Here is a 27,550-nt window from a genome sequence, read left to right as displayed (position 1 = left end):
TCAGGGATGATGGGAGTGATACATTGTATGATAGGAGATTAGATTGTGAGCTCCTGGGGTCAGGGATGATGGGAGTGATACATTGTATGTGATAGGAGATTAGATTGTGATCTCCTGGGGTCAGGGATGATGGGAGTGATACATTGTATGATAGGAGATTAGATTGTGATCTCCTGGGGTCAGGGATGATGGGAGTGATACATTGTATGATAGGAGATTAGATTGTGATCTCCTGGGGTCAGGGATGATGGGAGTGATACATTGTATGTGATAGGAGATTAGATTGTGATCTCCTGGGGTCAGGGATGATGGGAGTGATACATTGTATGATAGGAGATTAGATTGTGAGCTCCTGGGGTCAGGGATGATGGGAGTGATACATTGTATGTGATAGGAGATTAGATTGTGATCTCCTGGGGTCAGGGATGATGGGAGTGATACATTGTATGATAGGAGATTAGATTGTGAGCTCCTGGGGTCAGGGATGATGGGAGTGATATATTGTATGTGATAGGAGATTAGATTGTGAGCTCCTGGGGTCAGGGATGATGGGAGTGATACATTGTATGATAGGAGATTAGATTGTGATATTTTTCTCTGCTATCATTACTACTATCAGGGTCTTATACATCGGGGGCTTATACATCGGGGTCTTATATCGGGGTCTTATACATCGGGGTCTTATACATCGGGGTCTTATACATCGGGTTCTTATATCGGGGTCTTATACATTGGGGTCTTATACATCGGGGTCTTATATATCGGGGTCTTATACATCGGGGTCTTATACATCGGGGTCTTATATATCGGGGTCTTATACATCGGGGTCTTATACATCGGGTTCTTATATCGGGGTCTTATACATTGGGGTCTTATATATCGGGGTCTTATATCGGGGTCTTATACATCGGGGTCTTATATATCGGGGTCTTATACATCGGGGTCTTATACATCGGGGTCTTATATCGGGGTCTTATACATTGGGGTCTTATATATCGGGGTCTTATATCGGGGTCTTATATATCGGGGTCTTATATATCGGGGTCTTATACATCGGGGGCTTATACATTGGGGTCTTATACATCGGGGTCTTATATATCGGGGTCTTATACATCGGGGTCTTATACATCGGGGTCTTATACATCGGGGTCTTATACATCGGGGTCTTATATCGGGGTCTTATACATCGGGGTCTTATACATCGGGGTCTTATATATCGGGGTCTTATACATCGGGGGCTTATACATCGGGGTCTTATATATCGGGGGCTTATACATCGGGGGCTTATACATCGGGGTCTTATACATTGGGGTCTTATACATCGGGGTCTTATACATCGGGGTCTTATACATTGGGGTCTTATACATTGGGGGCTTATACATCGGGGTCTTATACATTGGGGTCTTATATATCGGGGTCTTTTACATCGGGGTCTTATACATCGGGGTCTTATACATCGGGGTCTTATACATCGGGGTCTTATACATCGGGGGCTTATACATCGGGGGCTTATATATCGGGGTCTTATACATCGGGGTCTTATACATCGGGGTCTTATACATTGGGGTCTTATACATTGGGGTCTTATACATCGGGGGCTTATACATCGGGGTCTTATATATCGGGGTCTTATACATCGGGGTCTTATACATTGTTTAGGGAATCTCCAATATATAAAACCTTATAGAAGGAAGAAGAATTGAGACACGATATCTAATCCTGCTATATAATAGTATCAGACCCCACTGACCAATCACAGCGCAGATGTCAGCCCCGCGTGTTTCACCACGTCCAGCCTGCGCCCTCGTCCATAATATTTAGGGACTTTTTACCCCATAGTTTGGACACAGACGATGATAACGTTATTTCTTTTCAGATCACAACCGTATCCACGCCACCGATGTGCTGCACGCCGTCTGGTATCTGAGCACCCAACCGATCCCAGGACTACAGACCGCCGCCTCCGACCACAGCTCCGCCAGCGACTCCGGTACCTCTCCAATTATATGGGGGCACTATATACAGTGAGGGGTTATATTATGGGGTGCTCTCTATATACAGTGAGGTGTTATATTATGGGGTGCTCTCTATATACAGTGAGGGGTTGTATTATGGGGTGCTCTCTATATACAGTGAGGGGTTGTATTATGGGGTGCTCTCTATATACAGTGAGGTGTTATATTATGGGGGTGCTCTCTATACACAGTGAGGTGTTATATTATGGGGTGCTCTCTATATACAGTGAGGTGTTATATTATGGGGTGCTCTCTATATACAGTGAGGTGTTATATTATGGGGTGCTCTCTATATACAGTGAGGGGTTATATTATGGGGCGCTCTCTATATACAGTGAGGGGTTGTATTATGGGGGCACTATATACAGTGAGGGGTTATATTATGGGGTGATCTCTATATACAGTGAGGGGTTATATAATGGGGGTGCTCTCTATATACAGTGAGGTGTTATATTATGGGGCGCTCTCTATATACAGTGAGGGGTTGTATTATGGGGTGCTCTCTATATACAGTGAGGTGTTATATTATGGGGGCGCTCTCTATATACAGTGAGGTGTTATATTATGGGGTGCTCTCTATATACAGTGAGGTGTTATATTATGGGGGTGCTCTCTATATACAGTAATGTGTTATATTATGGGGTGCTCTCTATATACAGTGAGGTGTTATATTATGGGGCGCTCTCTATATACAGTGAGGTGTTATATTATGGGGTGCTCTCTATATACAGTAATGTGTTATATTATGGGGTGCTCTCTATATACAGTGAGGGGTTGTATTATGGGGTGCTCTCTATATACAGTGAAGGGTTATATTATGGGGTGCTCTCTATATACAGTGAGGTGTTATATTATGGGGGCACTATATACAGTGAGGGGTTATATTATGGGGTGCTCTCTATATACAGTGAGGTGTTATATTATGGGGTGCTCTCTATATACAGTGAGGTGTTATATTATGGGGCGCTCTCTATATACAGTGAGGGGTTATATTATGGGGGCACTATATACAGTGAGGTGTTATATTATGGGGGTGCTCTCTATATACAGTAATGTGTTATATTATGGGGTGCTCTCTATATACAGTGAGGGGTTATATTATGGGGTGCTCTCTATATACAGTGAGGTGTTATATTATGGGGCGCTCTCTATATACAGTGAGGTGTTATATTATGGGGTGCTCTCTATATACAGTGAGGTGTTATATTATGGGGGCACTATATACAGTGAGGGGTTATATTATGGGGTGCTCTCTATATACAGTGAGGTGTTATATTATGGGGTGCTCTCTATATACAGTGAGGTGTTATATTATGGGGCGCTCTCTGTATACAGTGAGGGGTTATATTATGGGGGCACTATATACAGTGAGGGGTTATATTATGGGGCGCTCTCTATATACAGTGAGGTGTTATATTATGGGGTGCTCTCTATATACAGTGAGGTGTTATATTATGGGGTGCTCTCTATATACAGTGAGGTGTTATATTATGGGGTTCTCTCTATATACAGTGAGGTGTTATATTATGGGGTGCTCTCTATATACAGTGAGGTGTTATATTATGGGGCGCTCTCTATATACAGTGAGGTGTTATATTATGGGGTGCTCTCTATATACAGTGAGGTGTTATATTATGGGGCGCTCTCTATATACAGTGAGGTGTTATATTATGGGGCGCTCTCTATATACAGTAAGGTGTTATATTATGGTGGCGCTCTCTATATACAGTGAGGTGTTATATTATGGGGGCGCTCTCTATATACAGTGAGGGGTTATATTATGGGGCGCTCTCTATATACAGTGAGGTGTTATATTATGGGGTGCTCTCTATATACAGTAATGTGTTATATTATGGGGGTGCTCTCTATATACAGTGAGGTGTTATATTATGGGGTGCTCTCTATATACAGTGAGGTGTTATATTATGGGGTGCTCTCTATATACAGTGAGGTGTTATATTATGGGGGTGCTCTCTATATACAGTAATGTGTTATATTATGGGGCGCTCTCTATATACAGTGAGGTGTTATATTATGGGGCGCTCTCTATATACAGTGAGGTGTTATATTATGGGGCGCTCTCTATATACAGGGAGGTGTTATATTATGGGGGTGCTCTCTATATACAGTGAGGGGTTATATTATGGGGGTGCTCTCTATATACAGTGAGGTGTTATATTATAGGGGCGCTCTGTATATACAGTGAGGTGTTATATTATGGGGTGCTCTCTATATACAGTGAGGTGTTATATTATGGGGTGCTCTCTATATACAGTAAGGTGTTATATTATGGGGTGCTCTCTATATACAGTGAGGTGTTATATTATGGGGTGCTCTCTATATACAGTAATGTGTTATATTATGGGGTGGTCTCTATATACAGTGAGGTGTTATATTATGGGGCGCTCTCTATATACAGTAATGTGTTATATTATGGGGGTGCTCTCTATATACAGTGAGGTGTTATATTATGGGGGCGCTCTCTATATACAGTGATGGGTTATATTATGGGGCGCTCTCTATATACAGTGAGGTGTTATATTATGGGGTTCTCTCTATATACAGTGAGGTGTTATATTATGGGGCGCTCTCTATATACAGTAATGTGTTATATTATGGGGGTGCTCTCTATATACAGTAATGTGTTATATTATGGGGCGCTCTCTATATACAGGGAGGTGTTATATTATGGGGGTGCTCTCTATATACAGTGAGGGGTTATATTATGGGGGTGCTCTCTATATACAGTGAGGTGTTATATTATGGGGTGCTCTCTATATACAGTGAGGTGTTATATTATGGGGGTGCTCTCTATATACAGTGAGGTGTTATATTATGGGGTGCTCTCTATATACAGTGAGGTGTTAGATTATGGGGTGCTCTCTATATACAGTGAGGTGTTATATTATGGGGGTGCTCTCTATATACAGTGAGGTGTTATATTATGGGGTGCTCTCTATATACAGGGAGGTGTTATATTATTGGGTGCTCTCTATATACAGTGAGGTGTTATATTATGGGGTGCTCTCTATATACAGTGAGGTGTTATATTATGGGGGTGCTCTCTATATACAGTGAGGTGTTATATTATGGGGGTGCTCTCTATATACAGTGAGGTGTTATATTATGGGGTGCTCTCTATATACAGTGAGGTGTTATATTATGGGGGTGCTCTCTATATACAGTGAGGTGTTATATTATGGGGGTGCTCTCTATATACAGTGAGGTGTTATATTATGGGGTGCTCTCTATATACAGTGAGGTGTTATATTATGGGGGTGCTCTCTATATACAGTGAGGTGTTATATTATGGGGCGCTCTCTATATACAGTGAGGTGTTATATTATGGGGGTGCTCTCTATATACAGTGAGGTGTTATATTATGGGGGTGCTCTCTATATACTGTGAGGTGTTATATTATGGGGCGCTCTCTATATACAGTGAGGGGTTATATTGTGGGGTGCTCTCTATATACAGTAATGTGTTATATTATGGGGGTGCTCTCTATATACAGTGAGGTGTTATATTATGGGGCGCTCTCTATATACAATAAGGTGTTATATTATGGGGCGCTCTCTATATACAGTGATGGGTTATATTATGGGGTGCTCTCTATATACAGTGAGGGGTTATATTATGGGGCACTCTCTATGTACAGTGAGGGGTTATATTATGGGGGTGCTCTCTATATACAGTGAGGTGTTATATTATGGGGGCGCTCTCTATATACAGTGATGGGTTATATTATGGGGCGCTCTCTATATACAGTGAGGTGTTATATTATGGGGTGCTCTCTATATACAGTAATGTGTTATATTATGGGGCGCTCTCTATATACAGTGAGGTGTTATATTATGGGGTGCTCTCTATATACAGTAAGGTGTTATATTATGGGGTGCTCTCTATATACAGTGAGGTGTTATATTATGGGGGTGCTCTCTATATACAGTGAGGTGTTATATTATGGGGGTGCTCTCTATATACAGTGAGGTGTTATATTATGGGGTGCTCTCTATATACAGGGAGGTGTTATATTATTGGGTGCTCTCTATATACAGTGAGGTGTTATATTATGGGGTGCTCTCTATATACAGTGAGGTGTTATATTATGGGGTGCTCTCTATATACAGTGAGGGGTTATATTATGGGGGTGCTCTCTATATACAGTAATGTCTTATATTATGGGGTGCTCTCTATATACAGTGAGGGGTTATATTATGGGGTGCTCTCTATATACAGTGAGGGGTTATATTATGGGGGTGCTCTCTATATACAGTGAGGTGTTATATTATGGGGGTGTTCTCTATATACAGTGAGGTGTTATATTATGGGGTGCTCTCTATATACAGTGAGGGGTTGTATTATGGGGGTGCTCTCTATATACAGTAATGTGTTATATTATGGAGTGCTCTCTATATACAGTAAGGTGTTATATTATGGGGGTGCTCTCTATATACAGTAATGTGTTATATTATGGGGTGCTCTCTATATACAGTGAGGTGTTATATTATGGGGGTGCTCTCTATATACATTGAGGTGTTATATTATGGGGGTGCTCTCTATATACAGTGAGGTGTTATATTATGGGGGTGCTCTCTATATACAGTGAGGGGTTATATTATGGGGTGCTCTCTATATACAGTAAGGTGTCATATTATGGGGTGCTCTCTATATACAGTGAGGTGTTATATTATGGGGTGCTCTCTATATACAGTGAGGTGTTATATTATGGGGGCGCTCTCTATATACAGTGAGGTGTTATATTATGGGGTGCTCTCTATATACAGTGAGGTGTTATATTATGGGGGTGCTCTTTATATACAGTGAGGTGTTATATTATGGGGTGCTCTCTATATACAGTGAGAGGTTGTATTATGGGGTGCTCTCTATATACAGTGAAGGGTTATATTATGGGGGCACTATATACAGTGAGGTGTTATATTATGGGGTGCTCTCTATATACAGTGAGGTGTTATATTATGGGGTGCTCTCTATATACAGTAATGTGTTATATTATGGGGCGCTCTCTATATACAGTGAGGTGTTATTTTATGGGGGTGCTCTCTATATACAGTGAGGTGTTATATTATGGGGCGCTCTCTATATACAGTGAGGTGTTATATTATGGGGTGCTCTCTATATACAGTGAGGTGTTATATTATGGGGGTGCTCTCTATATACAGTGAGGTGTTATATTATGGGGTGCTCTCTATATACAGTGAGGTGTTATATTATGGGGGTGCTCTCTATATACAGTGAGGTGTTATATTATGGGGTGCTCTCTATATACAGTGAGGTGTTATATTATGGGGGTGCTCTCTATATACAGTGAGGTGTTATATTATGGGGTGCTCTCTATATACAGTGAGGGGTTATTTTATGGGGGTGCTCTCTATATACAGTGAGGTGTTATATTATGGGGGCGCTCTCTATATACAGTGAGGTGTTATATTATGGGGGTGCTCTCTAAATACAGTGAGGTGTTATATTATGTGGGTGCTCTCTATATACAGTGAGGTGTTATATTATGGGGTGCTCTCTATATACAGTGAGGTGTTATATTATGGGGTGCTCTCTATATACAGTGAGGGGTTATATTATGGGGGTGCTCTCTATATACAGTAATGTGTTATATTATGGGGGTGCTCTCTATATACAGTGAGGTGTTATATTATGGGGGCGCTCTCTATATACAGTAAGGTGTTATATTATGGGGTGCTCTCTAAATACAGTGAGGTGTTATATTATGGGGTGCTCTCTATATACAGTGAGGGGTTATATTATGGGGTGCTCTCTATATACAGTGAGGTGTTATATTATGGGGTGCTCTCTATATACAGTGAGGGGTTATATTATGGGGCGCTCTCTATATACAGTAAGGTGTTATATTATGGGGGTGCTCTCTATATACAGCGAGGTGTTATATTATGGGGTGCTCTCTATATACAGTAATGTGTTATATTATGGGGGTGCTCTCTATATACAGTAATGTGTTATATTATGGGGGTGCTCTCTATATACAGTGAGGTGTTATATTATGGGGGTGCTCTCTATATACAGTGAGGTGTTATATTATGGGGTGCTCTCTATATACAGTGAGGGGTTATATTATGGGGTGCTCTCTATATACAGTGAGGTGTTATATTATGGGGGCACTTTACACAGTGAGGTGTTATATTATGGGGTGCTCTCTATATACAGTGAGGTGTTATATTATGGGGGCACTATACACAGTGAGGTGTTATATTATGGGGTGCTCTCTATATACAGTGAGGGGTTATATTATGGGGTGCTCTCTATATACAGTGAGGTGTTATATTATGGGGGCACTATACACAGTGAGGTGTTATATTATGGGGTGCTCTCTATATACAGTGAGGTGTTATATTATGGGGGTGCTCTCTATATACAGTAAGGTGTTATATTATGGGGCGCTCTCTATATACAGTGAGGTGTTATATTATGGGGCGCTCTCTAAATACAGTAATGTGTTATATTATGGGGGTGCTCTCTATATACAGTGAGGGGTTATATTATGGGGTGCTCTCTATATACAGTAAGATGTTATATTATGGGGTGCTCTCTATATACAGTGAGGTGTTATATTCAGGGGCGCTCTCTATATACAGTGAGGGGTTATATTATGGGGGTGCTCCCTATATACAGTGAGGTGTTATATTATGGGGGCGCTCTCTATATACAATGAGGTGTTATATTATGGGGGTGCACTCTATATACAGTGAGGGGTTATATTATGGGGTGCTCTCTATATACAGTGAGGTGTTATATTATGGGGGTGCACTCTATATACAGTGAGGTGTTATATTCAGGGGCGCTCTCTATATACAGTGAGGGGTTATATTATGGGGGTGCTCCCTATATACAGTGAGGTGTTATATTATGGGGGCGCTCTCTATATACAGTGAGGTGTTATATTATGGGGGTGCACTCTATATACAGTGAGGGGTTATATTATGGGGTGCTCTCTATATACAGTGAGGTGTTATATTATGGGGGTGCACTCTATATACAGTGAGGGGTTATATTATGGGGTGCTCTCTATATACAGTGAGGGGTTATATTATGGGGGTGCACTCTATATACAGTGAGGGGTTATATTATGGGGTGCTCTCTATATACAGTGAGGTGTTATATTATGGGGTGCTCTCTATATACAGTGAGGTGTTATATTATGGGGTGCTCTCTATATACAGTAAGGTGTTATATTATGGGGTGCTCTCTATATACAGTGAGGTGTTATATTATGGGGTGCTCTCTATATACAGTAAGGTGTTATATTATGGCGGCGCTCTCTATATACAGTGAGGTGTTATATTATGGGGGCGCTCTCTATATACAGTGAGGGGTTATATTATGGGGTGCTCTCTATATACAGTGAGGGGTTATATTATGGGGTGCTTACTATATACAGTGAGGGGTTATATTATGGGGTGCTCTCTATATACAGTGAGGGGTTATATTATGGGGTGCTCTCTATATACAGTGAGGGGTTATATTATGGGGGTGCACTCTATATACAGTGAGGTCTTATATTATGGGGGTGCACTCTATATACAGTGAGGGGTTATATTATGGGGGTGCACTCTATATACAGTGAGGTCTTATATTATGGGGTGCTCTCTATATACAGTAAGGTGTTATATTATGGGGCGCTCTCTATATACAGTGAGGTGTTATAGTATTGGGTGCTCTCTATATACAGTAATGTGTTATATTATGGGGGTGCTCTCTATATACAGTGAGGTGTTATATTGTGGGGTGCTCTCTATATACAGTGAGGTGTTATATTATGGGGTGCTCTCTATATACAGTGAGGTGTTATATTATGGGGTGCTCTCTATATACATTGAGGTGTTATATTATGGGGTGCTCTCTATATACAGTGAGGTGTTATATTATGGGGTGCTCTCTATATACAGTGAGGTGTTATATTATGGGGTGCTCTCTATATACTGGGAGGTGTTATATTATGGGGTGCTCTCTATATACAGTGAGGTGTTATATTATGGGGTGCTCTCTATATACAGTGAGGGGTTATATTATGGGGGTGCTCTCTATATACAGTGAGGGGTTATATTATGGGGTGCTCTCTATATACAGTGAGGGGTTATATTATGGGGGTGCTCTCTATATACAGTGAGGTGTTATATTATGGGGCGCTCTCTATATACAGTGAGGGGTTATATTATGGGGGTGCTCTCTATATACAGTAATGTGTTATATTATGGGGCGCTCTCTATATACAGTGAGGGGTTATATTATGGGGGTGCTCTCTATATACAGTAATGTGTTATATTATGGGGTACTCTCTATATACAGTGAGGTGTTATATTATGGGGGTGCTCTCTATATACTGTGAGGTGTTATATTATGGGGTGCTCTCTATATACAGTGAGGTGTTATATTATGGGGGCGCTCTCTATATACAGTAAGGTGTTATATTATGGGGTGCTCTCTATATACAGTGAGGGGTTATATTATGGGGGTGCTCTCTATATACAGTGAGGTGTTATATTATGGGGGTGCTCTCTATATACAGTGAGGTGTTATATTATGGGGGTGCTCTCTATATACAGTGAGGTGTTATATTATGGGGTGCTCTCTATATACAGTAAAGTGTTATATTATGGGGGCGCTCTCTATATACAGTGAGGTGTTATATTATGGGGCGCTCTCTATATACAGTAATGTGTTATATTATGGGGGTGCTCTCTATATACAGTGAGGTGTTATATTATGGGGCGCTCTCTATATACAGTAATGTGTTATATTATGGGGTGCTCTCTATATACAGTAATGTGTTATATTATGGGGGTGCTCTCTATATACAGTAATGTGTTATATTATGGGGTGCTCTCTATATACAGTGAGGTGTTATATTATGGGGTGCTCTCTATATACAGTGAGGTGTTATATTATGGGGCGCTCTCTATATACAGTGAGGTGTTATATTATGGGGCGCTCTCTATATACAGTAATGTGTTATATTATGGGGGCGCTCTCTATATACAGTAATGTGTTATATTATGGGGTGCTCTCTATATACAGTGAGGTGTTATATTATGGGGTGCTCTCTATATACAGTGAGGTGTTATATTATGGGGCGCTCTCTATATACAGTGAGGGGTTATATTATGGGGGTGCTCTCTATATACAGTAAGGTGTTATATTATGGGGTGCTCTCTATATACAGTGAGGTGTAATATTATGGGGTGCTCTCTATATACAGTGAGGTGTTATATTATGGGGTGCTCTCTATACACAGTGAGGTGTTATATTATGGGGTGCTCTCTATATACAGTGAGGTGTTATATTATGGTTTGCTCTCTATATACAGTGAGGGGTTATATTATGGGGTGCTCTCTATATACAGTGAGGTGTTATATTATGGGGGCGCTTTCTATATACAGTGAGGTGTTATATTATGGGGCGCTCTCTATATACAGTGAGGTGTTATATTATGGGGTGATCTCTATATACAGTGAGGGGTTATATTATGGGGCGCTCTCTATATACAGGGAGGTGTTATATTATGGGGTGCTCTCTATATACAGTAATGTGTTATATTATGGGGGTGCTCTCTATATACAGTGAGGTGTTATATTATGGGGGTGCTCTCTATACACAGTGAGGTGTTATATTATGAGGTGCTCTCTATATACAGTGAGGTGTTATATTATGGGGGCGCTCTCTATATACAGTGAGGTGTTATATTATGGGGTGCTCTCTATATACAGTGAGGTGTTATATTATGGGGTGCTCTCTATATACAGTGAGGTGTTATATTATGGGGCGCTCTCTATATACAGTGATGGGTTATATTATGGGGGCGCTCTCTATATACAGTGAGGGGTTATATTATGGGGTGCTCTCTATATACAGTAAGGTGTTATATTATGGGGGCGCTCTCTATATACAGTGAGGGGTTATATTTTGGGGGCGCTCTCTATATACAGTGAGGTGTTATATTATGGGGTGCTCTCTATATACAGTGAGGGGTTATATTATGGGGTGCTCTCTATATACAGGGAGGTGTTATATTATGGGGGTGCTCTCTATATAAAGTGAGGTGTTATATTATGGGGTGCTCTCTATATACAGTGAGGGGTTATATTATGGGGGTGCACTCTATATACAGTGAGGTGTTATATTATGGGGCGCTCTCTATATACAGTGAGGTGTTATATTATGGGGTGCTCTCTATATACAGTAATGTGTTATATTATGGGGCGCTCTCTATATACAGTAATGTGTTATATTATGGGGGTGCTCTCTATATACAGTGAGGTGTTATATTATGGGGTGCTCTCTATATACAGTGAGGTGTTATATTATGGGGCGCTCTCTATAAACAGTGAGGTGTTATATTATGGGGGTGCTCTCTATATACAGTGAGGTGTTATATTATGGGGGTGCTCTCTATATACAGTAATGTATTATATTATGGGGGTGCTCTCTATATACAGTGAGGTGTTATATTATGGGGGTGCTCTCTATATACAGTGAGGTGTTATATTATGGGGTGCTCTCTATATACAGTGAGGTGTTTTATTATGGGGTGCTCTCTATATACAGTGAGGTGTTATATTATGGGGCGCTCTCTATATACAGTAATGTGTTATATTATGGGGTGCTCTCTATACACAGTGAGGTGTTATATTATGGGGCGCTCTCTATATACAGTAAGGTGTTATATTATGGGGCGCTCTCTATATACAGTAAGGTGTTATATTATGGGGGTGCTCTCTATATACAGTGAGGTGTTATATTATGGGGTGCTCTCTATATACAGTGAGGGGTTATATTATGGGGTGCTCTCTATATACAGTAATGTGTTATATTATGGGGGTGCTCTCTATATACAGTAATGTGTTATATTATGGGGGTGCTCTCTATATACAGTGAGGTGTTATATTATGGGGTGCTCTCTATATACAGTGAGGGGTTATATTATGGGGTGCTCTCTATATACAGTAAGGTGTTATATTATGGGGGTGCTCTCTATATACAGTAATGTGTTATATTATGGGGTGCTCTCTATATACAGTGAGGTGTTATATTATGGGGCGCTCTCTATATACAGTGAGGTGTTATATTATGGGGTGCTCTCTATATACAGTAATGTGTTATATTATGGGGGTGCTCTCTATATACAGTAATGTGTTATATTATGGGGGTGCTCTCTATATACAGTGAGGTGTTATATTATGGGGGTGCTCTCTATATACAGTGAGGTGTTATATTATGGGGGTGCTCTCTATATACAGTGAGGTGTTAGATTATGGGGGTGCTCTCTATATACAGTAAGATGTTATATTATGGGGGTGCTCTCTATATACAGTGAGGTGTTATATTATGGGGTGCTCTCTATATACAGTGAGGTGTTATATTATGGGGTGCTCTCTATATACAGTGAGGTGTTATATTATGGGGTGCTCTCTATATACAGTGAGGTGTTATATTATGGGGCGCTCTCTATATACAGTGAGGTGTTATATTATGGGGGGCTCTCTATATACAGTGAGGTGTTATATTATGGGGGCGCTCTCTATATACAGTGAGGTGTTATATTATGGGGGCGCTCTCTATATACAGTAAGGTGTTATATTATGGCGGCGCTCTCTATATACAGTGAGGTGTTATATTATGGGGTGCTCTCTATATACAGTGAGGTGTTATATTATGGGGTGCTCTCTATATACAGTAAGGTGTTATATTATGGGGCGCTCTCTATATACAGTGAGGGGTTATATTATGGGGCGCTCTCTATATACAGTGAGGTGTTATATTATGGGGCGCTCTCTATATACAGTGAGGTGTTATATTATGGGGGCGCTCTCTATATACAGTAAGGTGTTATATTATGGGGTGCTCTCTATATACAGTAATGTGTTATATTATGGGGTGCTCTCTATATACAGTGAGGTGTTATATTATGGGGCGCTCTCTATATACAGTGAGGTGTTATATTATGGGGCGCTCTCTATATACAGTAAGGTGTTATATTATGGGGTGCTCTCTATATACAGTGAGGTGTTATATTATGGGGTGCTCTCTATATACAGTGAGGGGTTATATTATGGGGCGCTCTCTATATACAGTAAGGTGTTATATTATGGGGCGCTCTCTATATACAGTGAGGTGTTATATTATGGGGGTGCTCTCTATATACAGTGAGGGGTTATATTATGGGGGTGCTCTCTATATACAGTGAGGTGTTATATTATGGGGGTGCTCTCTATATACAGTGAGGGGTTATATTATGGGGCGCTCTCTATATACAGTGAGGTGTTATATTATGGGGGTGCTCTCTATATACAGTGAGGTGTTATATTATGGGGTGCTCTCTATATACAGTGAGGTGTTATATTATGGGGTGCTCTCTATATACAGTGAGGTGTTATATTATGGGGTGCTCTCTATATACAGTGAGGTGTTATATTATGGGGCGCTCTCTATATACAGTGAGGTGTTATATTATAGGGGTGCTCTCTATATACAGTGAGGGGTTATATTATGGGGTGCTCTCTATATACAGTGAGGTGTTATATTATGGGGTGCTCTCTATACACAGTGAGGTGTTATATTATGGGGTGCTCTCTATATACAGTGAGGGGTTATATTATGGGGTGCTCTCTATATACAGTGAGGGGTTATATTATGGGGGTGCTCTCTATATACAGTGAGGGGTTATATTATGGGGTGCTCTCTATATACAGTGAGGTGTTATATTATGGGGGCGCTCTCTATATACAGTGAGGTGTTATATTATGGGGTGCTCTCTATATACAGTGAGGTGTTATATTATGGAGGCGCTCTCTATATACAGTAATGTGTTATATTATGGGGTGCTCTCTATACACAGTGAGGTGTTATATTATGGGGTGCTCTCTATATACAGTGAGGTGTTATATTATGGAGGCGCTCTCTATATACAGTAATGTGTTATATTATGGGGTGCTCTCTATACACAGTGAGGTGTTATATTATGGGGTGCTCTCTATATACAGTGAGGTGTTATATTATGGGCTGCTCTCTATATAAAGTGAGGTGTTATATTATGGGGTGCTCTCTATATACAGTGAGGTGTTATATTATGGGGAGCTCTCTATATACAGTGAGGTGTTATATTATGGGGCGCTCTCTATATACAGTGAGGTGTTATATTATGGGGTGATCTCTATATACAGTGAGGGGTTATATTATGGGGTGCTCTCTATATACAGTGAGGTGTTATATTATGGGGGTGCTCTCTATATACAGTGAGGTTTTATATTATGGGGGTGCTCTCTATATACAGTGAGGGGTTATATTATGGGGGCATTATATACAGTGAGGTGTTATATTATGGGGGTGCTCTCTATATACAGTGAGGGGTTATATTATGGGGGCACTATATACAGTGAGGTGTTATATTATGGGGCGCTCTCTATATACAGTGAGGTGTTATTTTATGGGGTGCTCTCTATATACAGTGAGGTGTTATATTATGGGGTGCTCTCTATATACAGTGAGGTGTTATATTATGGGGTTCTCTCTATATACAGTGAGGTGTTATATTATGGGGTGCTCTCTATATACAGTGAGGTGTTATATTATGGGGGTGCTCTCTATATACAGTGAGGTGTTATATTATGGGGTGCTCTCTATATACAGGGAGGTGTTATATTATGGGGTGCTCTCTATATACAGTGAGGGGTTATATTATGGGGCGCTCTCTATATACAGTAATGTGTTATATTATGGGGTGCTCTCTATATACAGTGAGGTGTTATATTATGGGGACGCTCTCTATATACAGTAATGTGTTATATTATGGGGGGCTCTCTATATACAGTGAGGTGTTATATTATGGGGTGCTCTCTATATACAGTGAGGTGTTATATTATGGGGGGCTCTCTATATACAGTAAGGTGTTATATTATGGGGTGCTCTCTATATACAGTAAGGTGTTATATTATGGGGCGCTCTCTATATACAGTGAGGTGTCTTGTCCTCCCCTTAGACTCGGACAGCGGGATCACACATGGTCACATGGGATACGTCTTCTCTAAGACCTATAACCCCTCGGAGGAGACGTACGGCTGCCTCTCCGCCCATATACCGTCCCTGGAGCTGATGGCGCTGTACGTTGCGGCTGCCATGCACGACTACGACCATCCGGGAAGAACCAACGCCTTCCTAGTGGCGACCAACGCTCCTCAGGTAAGAACATACGAGAGTCAGGAGATTCATCCGGGGTTATACTTTATTCCCTCAGGGAGGATTGGACAGAGCCCCTCTAAGAGTGTACAGTGGGCACCACACTAGGACCGGCACTGCCCCTCTAAGACTATACAGAGGGCACCACATTAGGACCGGCACTGCCCATCTAAGACTATACAGAGGGCACCACATTAGGACCGGCACTGCCCATCTAAGACTATACAGTGGGCACCACACTAGGACCGGCACTGCCCATCTAAGACTATACAGTGGGCACCACACTAGGACCGGCACTGCCCATCTAAGACTATACAGAGGGCACCACATTAGGACCGGCACTGCCCCTCTAAGTCTATACAGAGGGCACCACACTAGGACCGGCACTGCCCATCTAAGACTGTACAGTGGGCACCACACTAGGACCGGCACTGCCCATCTAAGACTATACAGTGGGCACCACACTAGGACCGGCACTGCCCCTCTAAGACTATACAGTGGGCACCACACTAGGACCGGCACTGCCCCTCTAAGACTATACGGTGGACACCACACTAGGACCGGCACTGCCCCTCTAAGACTATACAGAGGGCACCACACTAGGACCGGCACTGCCCCTCTAAGACTGTACAGTGGGCACCACACTAAAACCGGCACTGCCCCTCTAAGACTGTACAGAGGGCACCACACTAGGACCGGCACTGCCCCTCTAAGACTGTACAGTGGGCACCATACTAGGACCGGCACTGCCCCTCTAAGACTATACAGTGGGCACCACACTAGAACCGGCACTGCCCCTCTAAGACTGTACAGAGGGCACCACACTAGGACCGGCACTGCCCCTCTAAGACTATACAGAGGGCACCACACTAGGACCGGCACTGCCCCTCTAAGACTATACAGAGGGCACCACACTAGGACCGGCACTGCCCCTCTAAGACTATACAGTGGGCACCACACTAGGACCGGCACTGCCCCTCTAAGACTATACAGTGGGCACGACACTAGGAACGGCACTGCCCCTCTAAGACTATACAGTGGGCACCACACTAGGACCGGTACTGCCCCTCTAAGACTGTACAGTGGGCACCACACTAGGACCGGCACTGCCCCTCTAAGACTGTACAGTGGGCACCACACTAGGACCGGCACTGCCCCTCTAAGACTATATAGTGGGCACCACACTAGGACCGGCACTGCCCCTCTAAGACTGTACAGTGGGCACCACACTAGGACCGGCACTGCCCCTCTAAGACTATACAGAGGGCACCACACTAGGACCGGCACTGCCCCTCTAAGACTGTACAGTGGGCACCACACTAGGACCGGCACTGCCCCTCTAAGACTATATAGTGGGCACCACACTAGGACCGGCACTGCCCCTCTAAGACTATACGGTGGACACCACACTAGGACCGGCACTGCCCCTCTAAGACTATACAGTGGACACCACACTAGGACCGGCACTGCCCCTCTAAGACTGTACAGTGGGCACCACACTAGGACCGGCACTGCCCCTCTAAGACTGTACAGAGGGCACCACACTAGGACCGGCACTGCCCCTCTAAGACTATACAGTGGGCACCACACTAGGACCGGCACTGCCCCTCTAAGACTATATAGTGGGCACCACACTAGGACCGGCACTGCCCCTCTAAGTCTATACAGTGGGCACCACACTAGGACCGGCACTGCCCCTCTAAGACTATACAGAGGGCACCACACTAGGACCGGCACTGCCCCTCTAAGACTGTACAGTGGGCACCACACTAGGACCGGCACTGCCCCTCTAAGACTATACAGTGGGCACCACACTAGGACCGGCACTGCCCCTCTAAGACTATATAGTGGGCACCACACTAGGACCGGCACTGCCCCTCTAAGACTATACAGTGGGCACCACACTAGGACCGGCACTGCCCCTCTAAGACTATACAGTGGGCACCACATTAGGACCGGCACTGCCCCTCTAAGACTATACAGTGGGCACCACACTAGGAACGGCACTGCCCCTCTAAGACTATACAGTGGGCACCACACTAGGACCGGCACTGCCCCTCTAAGACTATACAGTGGGCACCACACTAGGAACGGCACTGCCCCTCTAAGGCTATACAGAGGGCACCACACTAGGACCGGCACTGCCCCTCTAAGACTATATAGTGGGCACCACACTAGGACCGGCACTGCCCCTCTAAGACTGTACAGTGGGCACCAGACTAGGACCGGCACTGCCCCTCTAAGACTGTACAGAGGGCACCACACTAGGACCGGCACTGCCCCTCTAAGACTATACAGTGGGCACCACACTAGGAACGGCACTGCCCCTCTAAGACTATACAGAGGGCACCACACTAGGACCGGCACTGCCCCTCTAAAACTATACAATGGGCACCACACTAGGACCGGCACTGCCGCTATAAGACTATACAGTGGGCACCACACTAGGACCGGCACTGCCCCTCTAAGACTATACAGTGGGCACCACACTAGGACCGGCACTGCCCCTCTAAGACTATACAGTGGGCACCACACTAGGACCGGCACAGCCCCTCTAAGACTATATAGTGGGCACCACACTAGGACCGGCACTGCCCCTCTAAGACTGTACAGAGGGCACCACACTAGGACCGGCACTGCCCCTCTAAGACTATACAGTGGACACCACACTAGGACCGGCACTGCCCCTCTAAGACTGTACAGTGGGCACCACACTAGGACCGGCACTGCCCCTCTAAGACTATACAGTGGGCACCACACTAGGACCGGCACTGCCCCTCTAAGACTATACAGTGGACACCACACTAGGACCGGCACTGCCCCTCTAAGACTGTACAGTGGGCACCACACTAGGACCGGCACTGCCCCTCTAAGACTATACAGAGGGCACCACACTAGGACCGGCACTGCCCCTCTAAGAGTGTACAGTGGGCACCACACTAGGACCGGCACTGCCCCTCTAAGACTATACAGAGGGCACCACACTAGGACCGACACTGCCCCTCTAAGACTGTACAGTTAACACCACACTAGGACCGGCACTGCCCCTCTAAGACTATACAGAGGGCACCACACTAGGACCGGCACTGCTCCTCTAAGACTATACAGTGGGCACCACACTAGGACCGGCACTGCCCCTCTAAAACTATACAGTGGGCACCACACTAGGACCGGCACTGCCCCTCTAAGACTATACAGAGGGCACCACACTAGGACCGGCACTGCCCCTATAAGACTATACAGTGGGCACCACACTAGGACCGGCACTGCCCCTCTAAGACTATACAGTGGGCACCACACTAGGACCGGCACTGCCCCTCTAAGACTATACAGTGGGCACCACACTAGGACCGGCACTGCCCCTCTAAAACTATACAGAGGGCACCACTCTAGGACCGGCACTGCCCCTCTAAGACTATACAGAGGGCACCACTCTAGGAACGGCACTGCCCCTCTAAGACTGTACAGTGGGCACCACACTAGGACCGGCACTGCCCCTCTAAGACTATACAGTGGGCACCACACTAGGACCGGCACTGCCCCTCTAAGACTATACAGTGGGCACCACACTAGGACCGGCACTGCCCCTCTAAGACGGTACAGTGGGCACCACACTAGGACCGGCACTGCCCATCTAAGACTGTACAGAGGGCACCACACTAGGACCGGCACTGCCCCTCTAAGACTATACAGTGGGCACCACACTAGGACCGGCACTGCCCCTCTAAGACTATACAGAGGGCACCACACTAGGACCGGCACAGCCCCTCTAAGACTATACAGTGGCACCACACTAGGACCGGCACTGCCCCTCTAAGACTATACAGAGGGCACCACACTAGGACCGGCACTGCCCCTCTAAGACTATACAGTGGGCACCACACTAGGACCGGCACTGCCCCTCTAAGACTATACAGAGGGCACCACACTAGGACCGGCACTGCCCCTCTAAGACTATACAGAGGGCACCACACTAGGACCGGCACTGCCCCTCTAAGACTATACATAGGGCACCACACTAGGACCGGCACTGCCCCTCTAAGACTATACAGAGGGCACCACACTAGGACCGGCACTGCCCCTCTAAGACTATTCAGAGGGCACCACACTAGGACCGGCACTGCCCCTCTAAGACTATACAGAGGGCACCACACTAGGACCGACACTGCCCCTCTAAGACTATACAGAGGGCACCACACTAGGACCGGCACTGCCCCTCTAAGACTGTACAGTGGGCACCACACTAGGACCGGCACTGCCCCTCTAAGACTATACAGAGGGCACCACACTAGGACCGGCACTGCCCCTCTAAGACTGTACAGTGGGCACCACACTAGGACCGGCACTGCCCCTCTAAGACTATACAGAGGGCACCACACTAGGACCGGCACTGCCCCTTTAAGACTGTACAGTGGGCACCACACTAGGACCGGCACTGCCCCTCTAAGACTATACAGTGGGCACCACACTAGGACCGGCACTGCCCCTCTAAGACTATACAGTGGGCACCACACTAGGACTGGCACTGCCCCTCTAAGACTATACAGAGGGCACCACACTAGGACCAGCACTGCCCCTCTAAGACTATACAGTGGGCACCACACTAGGACCGGCACTGCCCCTCTAAGACTATACAGAGGGCACCACACTAGGACCGGCACTGCCCCTCTAAGACTATACAGTGGGCACCACACTAGGACCGGCACTGCCCCTCTAAGACTATACAGTGGGCACCACACTAGGACCGGCACTGCCCCTCTAAGACTATACAGAGGGCACCACACTAGGACCGGCACTGCCCCTCTAAGACTATACAGTGGGCACCACACTAGGACCGGCACTGCCCCTCTAAGACTATACAGTGGGCACCACACTAGGACCGGCACTGCCCCTCTAAGACTATACAGAGGGCACCACACTAGGACCGGCACAGCCCCTCTAAGACTATACAGTGGCACCACACTAGGACCGGCACTGCCCCTCTAAGACTATACAGAGGGCACCACACTAGGACCGGCACTGCCCCTCTAAGACTATACAGTGGGCACCACACTAGGACCGGCACTGCCCCTCTAAGACTATACAGAGGGCACCACACTAGGACCGGCACTGCCCCTCTAAGACTATACAGAGGGCACCACACTAGGACCGGCACTGCCCCTCTAAGACTATACATAGGGCACCACACTAGGACCGGCACTGCCCCTCTAAGACTATACAGAGGGCACCACACTAGGACCGGCACTGCCCCTCTAAGACTATACAGAGGGCACCACACTAGGACCGGCACTGCCCCTCTAAGACTATTCAGAGGGCACCACACTAGGACCGGCACTGCCCCTCTAAGACTATACAGAGGGCACCACACTAGGACCGACACTGCCCCTCTAAGACTATACAGAGGGCACCACACTAGGACCGGCACTGCCCCTCTAAGACTGTACAGTGGGCACCACACTAGGACCGGCACTGCCCCTCTAAGACTATACAGAGGGCACCACACTAGGACCGGCACTGCCCCTCTAAGACTGTACAGTGGGCACCACACTAGGACCGGCACTGCCCCTCTAAGACTATACAGAGGGCACCACACTAGGACCGGCACTGCCCCTTTAAGACTGTACAGTGGGCACCACACTAGGACCGGCACTGCCCCTCTAAGACTATACAGTGGGCACCACACTAGGACCGGCACTGCCCCTCTAAGACTATACAGTGGGCACCACACTAGGACTGGCACTGCCCCTCTAAGACTATACAGAGGGCACCACACTAGGACCAGCACTGCCCCTCTAAGACTATACAGTGGGCACCACACTAGGACCGGCACTGCCCCTCTAAGACTATACAGAGGGCACCACACTAGGACCGGCACTGCCCCTCTAAGACTATACAGTGGGCACCACACTAGGACCGGCACTGCCCCTCTAAGACTATACACTGGGCACCACACTAGGACCGGCACTGCCCCTCTAAGACTATACAGAGGGCACCACACTAGGACCGGCACTGCCCCTCTAAGACTATACAGTGGGCACCACACTAGGACCGGCACTGCCCCTCTAAGACTATACAGTGGGCACCACACTAGGACCGGCACTGCCCCTCTAAGACTATACAGTGGGCACCACACTAGGACCGGCACTGCCCCTCTAAGACTATACAGTGGGCACCACACTAGGACCGGCACTGCCCCTCTAAGACTATACAGTGGGCACCACACTAGGACCGGCACTGCCCCTCTAAGACTATACAGTGGGCACCACACTAGGACCGGCACTGCCCCTCTAAGACTATACAGAGGGCACCACACTAGGACCGGCACTGCCCCTCTAAGACTGTACAGAGGGCACCACACTAGGACCGGCACTGCCCCTCTAAGACTATACAGTGGGCACCACACTAGGACCGGCACTGCCCCTCTAAGACTATACAGTGGGCACCACACTAGGACCGGCACTGCCCCTCTAAGACTATACAGTGGGCACCACACTAGGACCGGCACTGCCCCTCTAAGACTATACAGTGGGCACCACACTAGGACCGGCACTGCCCCTCTAAGACTATACAGAGGGCACCACACTAGGACCGGCACTGCTGCTATCACCTCGGAGGATTTCCCTTGTAGGGTCGGAGTGAGGCTGCTGTACATCTGTAGTGTGAATTAAGAATATATTGTGTATTATATGTGGGAGGAGCTATAGAGTATAACATGGGAGGAGCTATAGAGAATAACATGGGAGGAGCTATAGAGAATAACATGGGAGGAGCTATAGAGAATAACATGGGAGGAGCTATAGAGAATAACATGGGAGGAGCTGTAGTGTATATTGTTATAACAATATACACTATAACTCCTCCCATATATGAGAGGAGCTATATTGTATATTGTCATATGGGAGGAGCTATAGTGTATAATGTTATATGGGAGGAGCTATAGTGTATAATGTTATATGGGAGGAGCTATAGTGTATAATGTTATATGGGAGGAGCTATAGTGTATATTGTTATATGGGAGGAGCTATAGTGTATATTGTTATATGGGAGGAGTTATAGTGTATAATGTTATATGGGAGGAGCTATAGTGTATAATGTTATATGGGAGGAGCTATAGTGTATATTGTTATATGGGAGGAGCTACAGTGTATATTGTTATATGGGAGGAGCTACAGTGTATATTGTTATATGGGAGGAGCTACAGTGTATAATGTTATATGGGAGGAGCTATAGTGTATATTGTTATATGGGAGGAGCTATAGTGTATAATGTTATATGGGAGGAGCTATAGTGTATATTGTTATATGGGAGGAGCTATAGTGTATAATGTTATATGGGAGGAGCTATAGTGTATATTGTTATATGGGAGGAGCTATAGTGTATATTGTTATATGGGAGGAGTTATAGTGTATAATGTTATATGGGAGGAGTTATAGTATATATTGTTATATGGGAGGAGTTATAGTGTATATTGTTATATGGGAGGAGTTATAGTGTATAATGTTATATGAGAGGAGTTATAGTGTAAATTGTTATATGGGAGGAGTTATAGTGTATATTGTTATATGGGAGGAGTTATAGTATATATTGTTATATGGGAGGAGCTATAGTGTATAATGTTATATGGGAGGAGTTATAGTGTATAATGTTATATGGAAGGAGTTATAGTATATATTGTTATATGGGAGGAGCTATAGTGTATATTGTTATATGGGAGGAGCTATAGTGTATATTGTTATATGGGAGGAGCTATAGTGTATAATGTTATATGGGAGGAGCTATAGTGTATATTGTTATATGGGAGGGGCTATAGTGTATAATGTTATATGGGAGGAGCTATAGTGTATATTGTTATATGGGAGGAGCTATAGTGTATATTGTTATATGGGAGGAGTTATAGTGTATAATGTTATATGGGAGGAGTTATAGTATATATTGTTATATGGGAGGAGTTATAGTGTATATTGTTATATGGGAGGAGCTATAGTGTATATTGTTATATGGGAGGAGTTATAGTGTATAATGTTATATGAGAGGAGTTATAGTGTATATTGTTATATGGGAGGAGCTATAGTGTATAATGTTATATGGGAGGAGTTATAGTGTATAATGTTATATGGGAGGAGTTATAGTATATATTGTTATATGGGAGGAGTTATAGTATATATTGTTATATGGGAGGAGCTATAGTGTATAATGTTATATGGGAGGAGTTATAGTGTAAATTGTTATATGGGAGGAGTTATAGTATATATTGTTATATGGGAGGAGCTATAGTGTATAATGTTATATGGGAGGAGTTATAGTGTAAATTGTTATATGGGAGGAGTTATAGTGTATATTGTTATATGGGAGGAGTTATAGTGTAAATTGTTATATGGGAGGAGTTATAGTATATATTGTTATATGGGAGGAGCTATAGTGTATATTGTTATATGGGAGGAGCTATAGTGTATATTGTTATATGGGAGGAGCTATAGTGTATAATGTTATATGGGAGGAGCTATAGTGTATATTGTTATATGGGAGGAGCTATAGTGTATAATGTTATATGGGAGGAGCTATAGTGTATATTGTTATATGGGAGGAGCTATAGTGTATAATGTTATATGGGAGGAGCTATAGTGTATAATGTTATATGGGAGGAGTTATAGTATATATTGTTATATGGGAGGAGTTATAGTGTATATTGTTATATGGGAGGAGCTATAGTGTATATTGTTATATGGGAGGAGTTATAGTGTATAATGTTATATGAGAGGAGTTATAGTGTATATTGTTATATGGGAGGAGCTATAGTGTATAATGTTATATGGGAGGAGTTATAGTGTATAATGTTATATGGGAGGAGTTATAGTATATATTGTTATATGGGAGGAGTTATAGTATATATTGTTATATGGGAGGAGCTATAGTGTATAATGTTATATGGGAGGAGTTATAGTGTAAATTGTTATATGGGAGGAGTTATAGTATATATTGTTATATGGGAGGAGCTATAGTGTATAATGTTATATGGGAGGAGTTATAGTGTAAATTGTTATATGGGAGGAGTTATAGTGTATATTGTTATATGGGAGGAGTTATAGTGTATATTGTTATATGGGAGGAGTTATAGTGTATAATGTTATATGAGAGGAGTTATAGTGTAAATTGTTATATGGGAGGAGTTATAGTGTATAATGTTATATGGGAGGAGTTATAGTATATATTGTTATGGGAGGAGTTATAGTGTTATATGGGGGTTATAGTTTATATGCGGCGGTGTATACGCTATATACCTGTGCACAGTCAGTGAGTGGCGCCCCCTCTTTCCTCAGGCAGTGCTGTATAATGACCGCTCGGTCCTGGAGAATCACCACGCCGCCTCCGCCTGGAACCTCTTCCTCTCCCGGCCGGAATATAACTTCTTAGTCAACTTAGACCACATGGAGTTCAAGAGGTTCCGCTTCCTGGTGATCGAGGCTATCCTCGCCACCGACCTCAAGAAGCATTTCGATTTCCTGGCGGAGTTCAATGCAAAGGTCAGTGAGAAGTCCTCCGCCTGGGGGGGGGGGTCATTCCTGGGGTCATTCCTGAGATGATTTATGGGGTCACAGCCTCCACATTATTTCCTTCCTCGTCTTACTCCTTTCTATCCTTCTTCTTCCAAGACTTTCCCCCCATCTTCCTTCCTCTATCTTTTTGCCATTCTCCATCCTTTCATTTTATCCCTTTTTTTCTTCCTTTAATCTCCTTCCTTTCTTCCTCCCTCGCATTCTTTTCCTCCTCCATCTTTCCTTCTTCCCTCCATCTTTCCGCCTTCCTTCCTTTCCTTCTTCCTCTTCCTCCTTCACCTTCTCCTCCTTCTTTCCTTCCTTTCTTCCTCTTCCTGCCATCCTCTTCCTCCCTCACATTCTCCTCCTCCTTCCTTCCTTCCTTCCTCCCTCCCTCACAATATCCTCCATCTTTTCTTCCTCCTGCATCTTTCCTTCCTTCCCTTCTTCTTCTTCCTCCCTCACATTCTCCTCCTATTCCTTCCTCCCTCCTTTTTTCCCACTTCCTCCCTCACATTCTCCCCTCCTCCTCCTTTCCTTCCTTCCTTTCTTCTTTCTTTCCTTCCTCCTCCTTTCCTTCGTCCTCTTCCTCCTACATGCTCCTTTCTCCTTCCATCTTTCCTCCTTCCCTCCATCTTTCCTGCCTCCTCTCTTCTTCCTTCCTTTCTTCCTCTTCCTCCCTCACATTCTCCTCCATTCTTTCCATCTTTCCATCTTTCCTTCCTTTCTTTCCTCCTTCCTTCCTTTCTTTCCTCCTTCCTTTCTTCCTTCTTTCCTTCCTTCCTCCTCCTTCCTTCCTTTCCTTCTTTCCTCTTCCTCCCTCACATTCTCCTCCCTCCTTCCATCTTTCCTCCTTCCTCCATCCCTCCATCTTTCCTCCCTCTCTTCTTCCTATCTCCCTCCCTTCATCTTGCCTCCCTCCTCCCTTCTTCCTCTTTGACCCTCGCATTCTCCTCCATCTTTCCTCCTTCCTTTCTTTCTGCCTTCCTTCTTTCTTTCCTTCCTCCCCATCCATCATTCCTCTCTCCTCCCTTATTCCTTTCTTCCTCCCTTACATTCTCCTCCATCTTTCCTCCTTCCTTTCTTTCCTCCCTCCATCTTTCCTCCTCCCTTCTTCCTTCCTCCTCCCTCTTCCCTCACATTCTCCTCCCTTCTTCCATCTTTCCTTCTTCCTCCCTCCCTTCACATTTCCTCCCTCCTCTCTCTCTTCTTTCCTCCCTTCCTCTATTTTTCCTCCCTTCTTCCTCCCTCACAGTCTCATCCATCTTTTCTCCTTCCTTTCTTCCTCTTCCTCCCTCACATTCTCCTCCATCTTTCCTCCTTCCTTTCTTTCCTCCTTCCTTTCTTCCTCCCTTCCTTCATATTTCCTCCTCCCTCCCTCCCTCCCTCCCTCCTTCCTTCCTTCCTTCCTTCCTTCCTTTGTTCCTCTTCCTCCCTCACATTCTCCTCCCTCCCTCCATCTTTCCTTCCTTCTCCCTCTCTTCCTCCCTTCTCCCTCTCTGCTTCCTTCCTCCCACCCTCCATCTTGCCTCCCTTCTTCCTCTTCATTTTTTTCCCTCACATTCTCCTCCATCTTTCCTCCTTCCTTTCTTTCCTCCCTCCCTCCCTCCCTCTCTCCCTCTCTCCGTCCCTCCATCTTTTCTCCCTCCCACCATCTTTTCTCCCTCCTTCCTTCCTTCACTTCCTCCCTCCACTTCCTCCCTCCTTCCTTATTCCTTCCTTTCCCCATCTTCCTTCCTCCTCTTCCTCCCTCACATTCTCCTCCATCTTTCCTTCCTT

At 44.7% G+C, this 27,550-nt stretch overlaps 1 protein-coding gene across 1 annotated transcript; it reads left to right on the top strand.

Moving 5' to 3' along the window:
* The first annotated feature begins 1,882 nt into the window (after positions 1 to 1,882).
* On the top strand, positions 1,883 to 25,819 carry LOC130322523 (cGMP-inhibited 3',5'-cyclic phosphodiesterase 3A-like). Its single transcript, XM_056553088.1, has 3 exons — positions 1,883 to 1,990; positions 16,042 to 16,241; positions 25,556 to 25,819. The coding sequence occupies exons 2-3, from the start codon at positions 16,071 to 16,073 to the stop codon at positions 25,817 to 25,819; spliced, it is 435 nt and encodes a 144-aa protein (XP_056409063.1). The 5' UTR covers positions 1,883 to 1,990; positions 16,042 to 16,070.
* Positions 25,820 to 27,550: the final 1,731 nt, after the last annotated feature.

Source organism: Hyla sarda, unplaced genomic scaffold, assembly GCF_029499605.1.
Source record: "Hyla sarda isolate aHylSar1 unplaced genomic scaffold, aHylSar1.hap1 scaffold_2350, whole genome shotgun sequence".
NCBI lineage: Eukaryota > Metazoa > Chordata > Amphibia > Anura > Hylidae > Hyla > Hyla sarda.
This window is presented reverse-complemented; position numbering and strand designations above follow the sequence as displayed.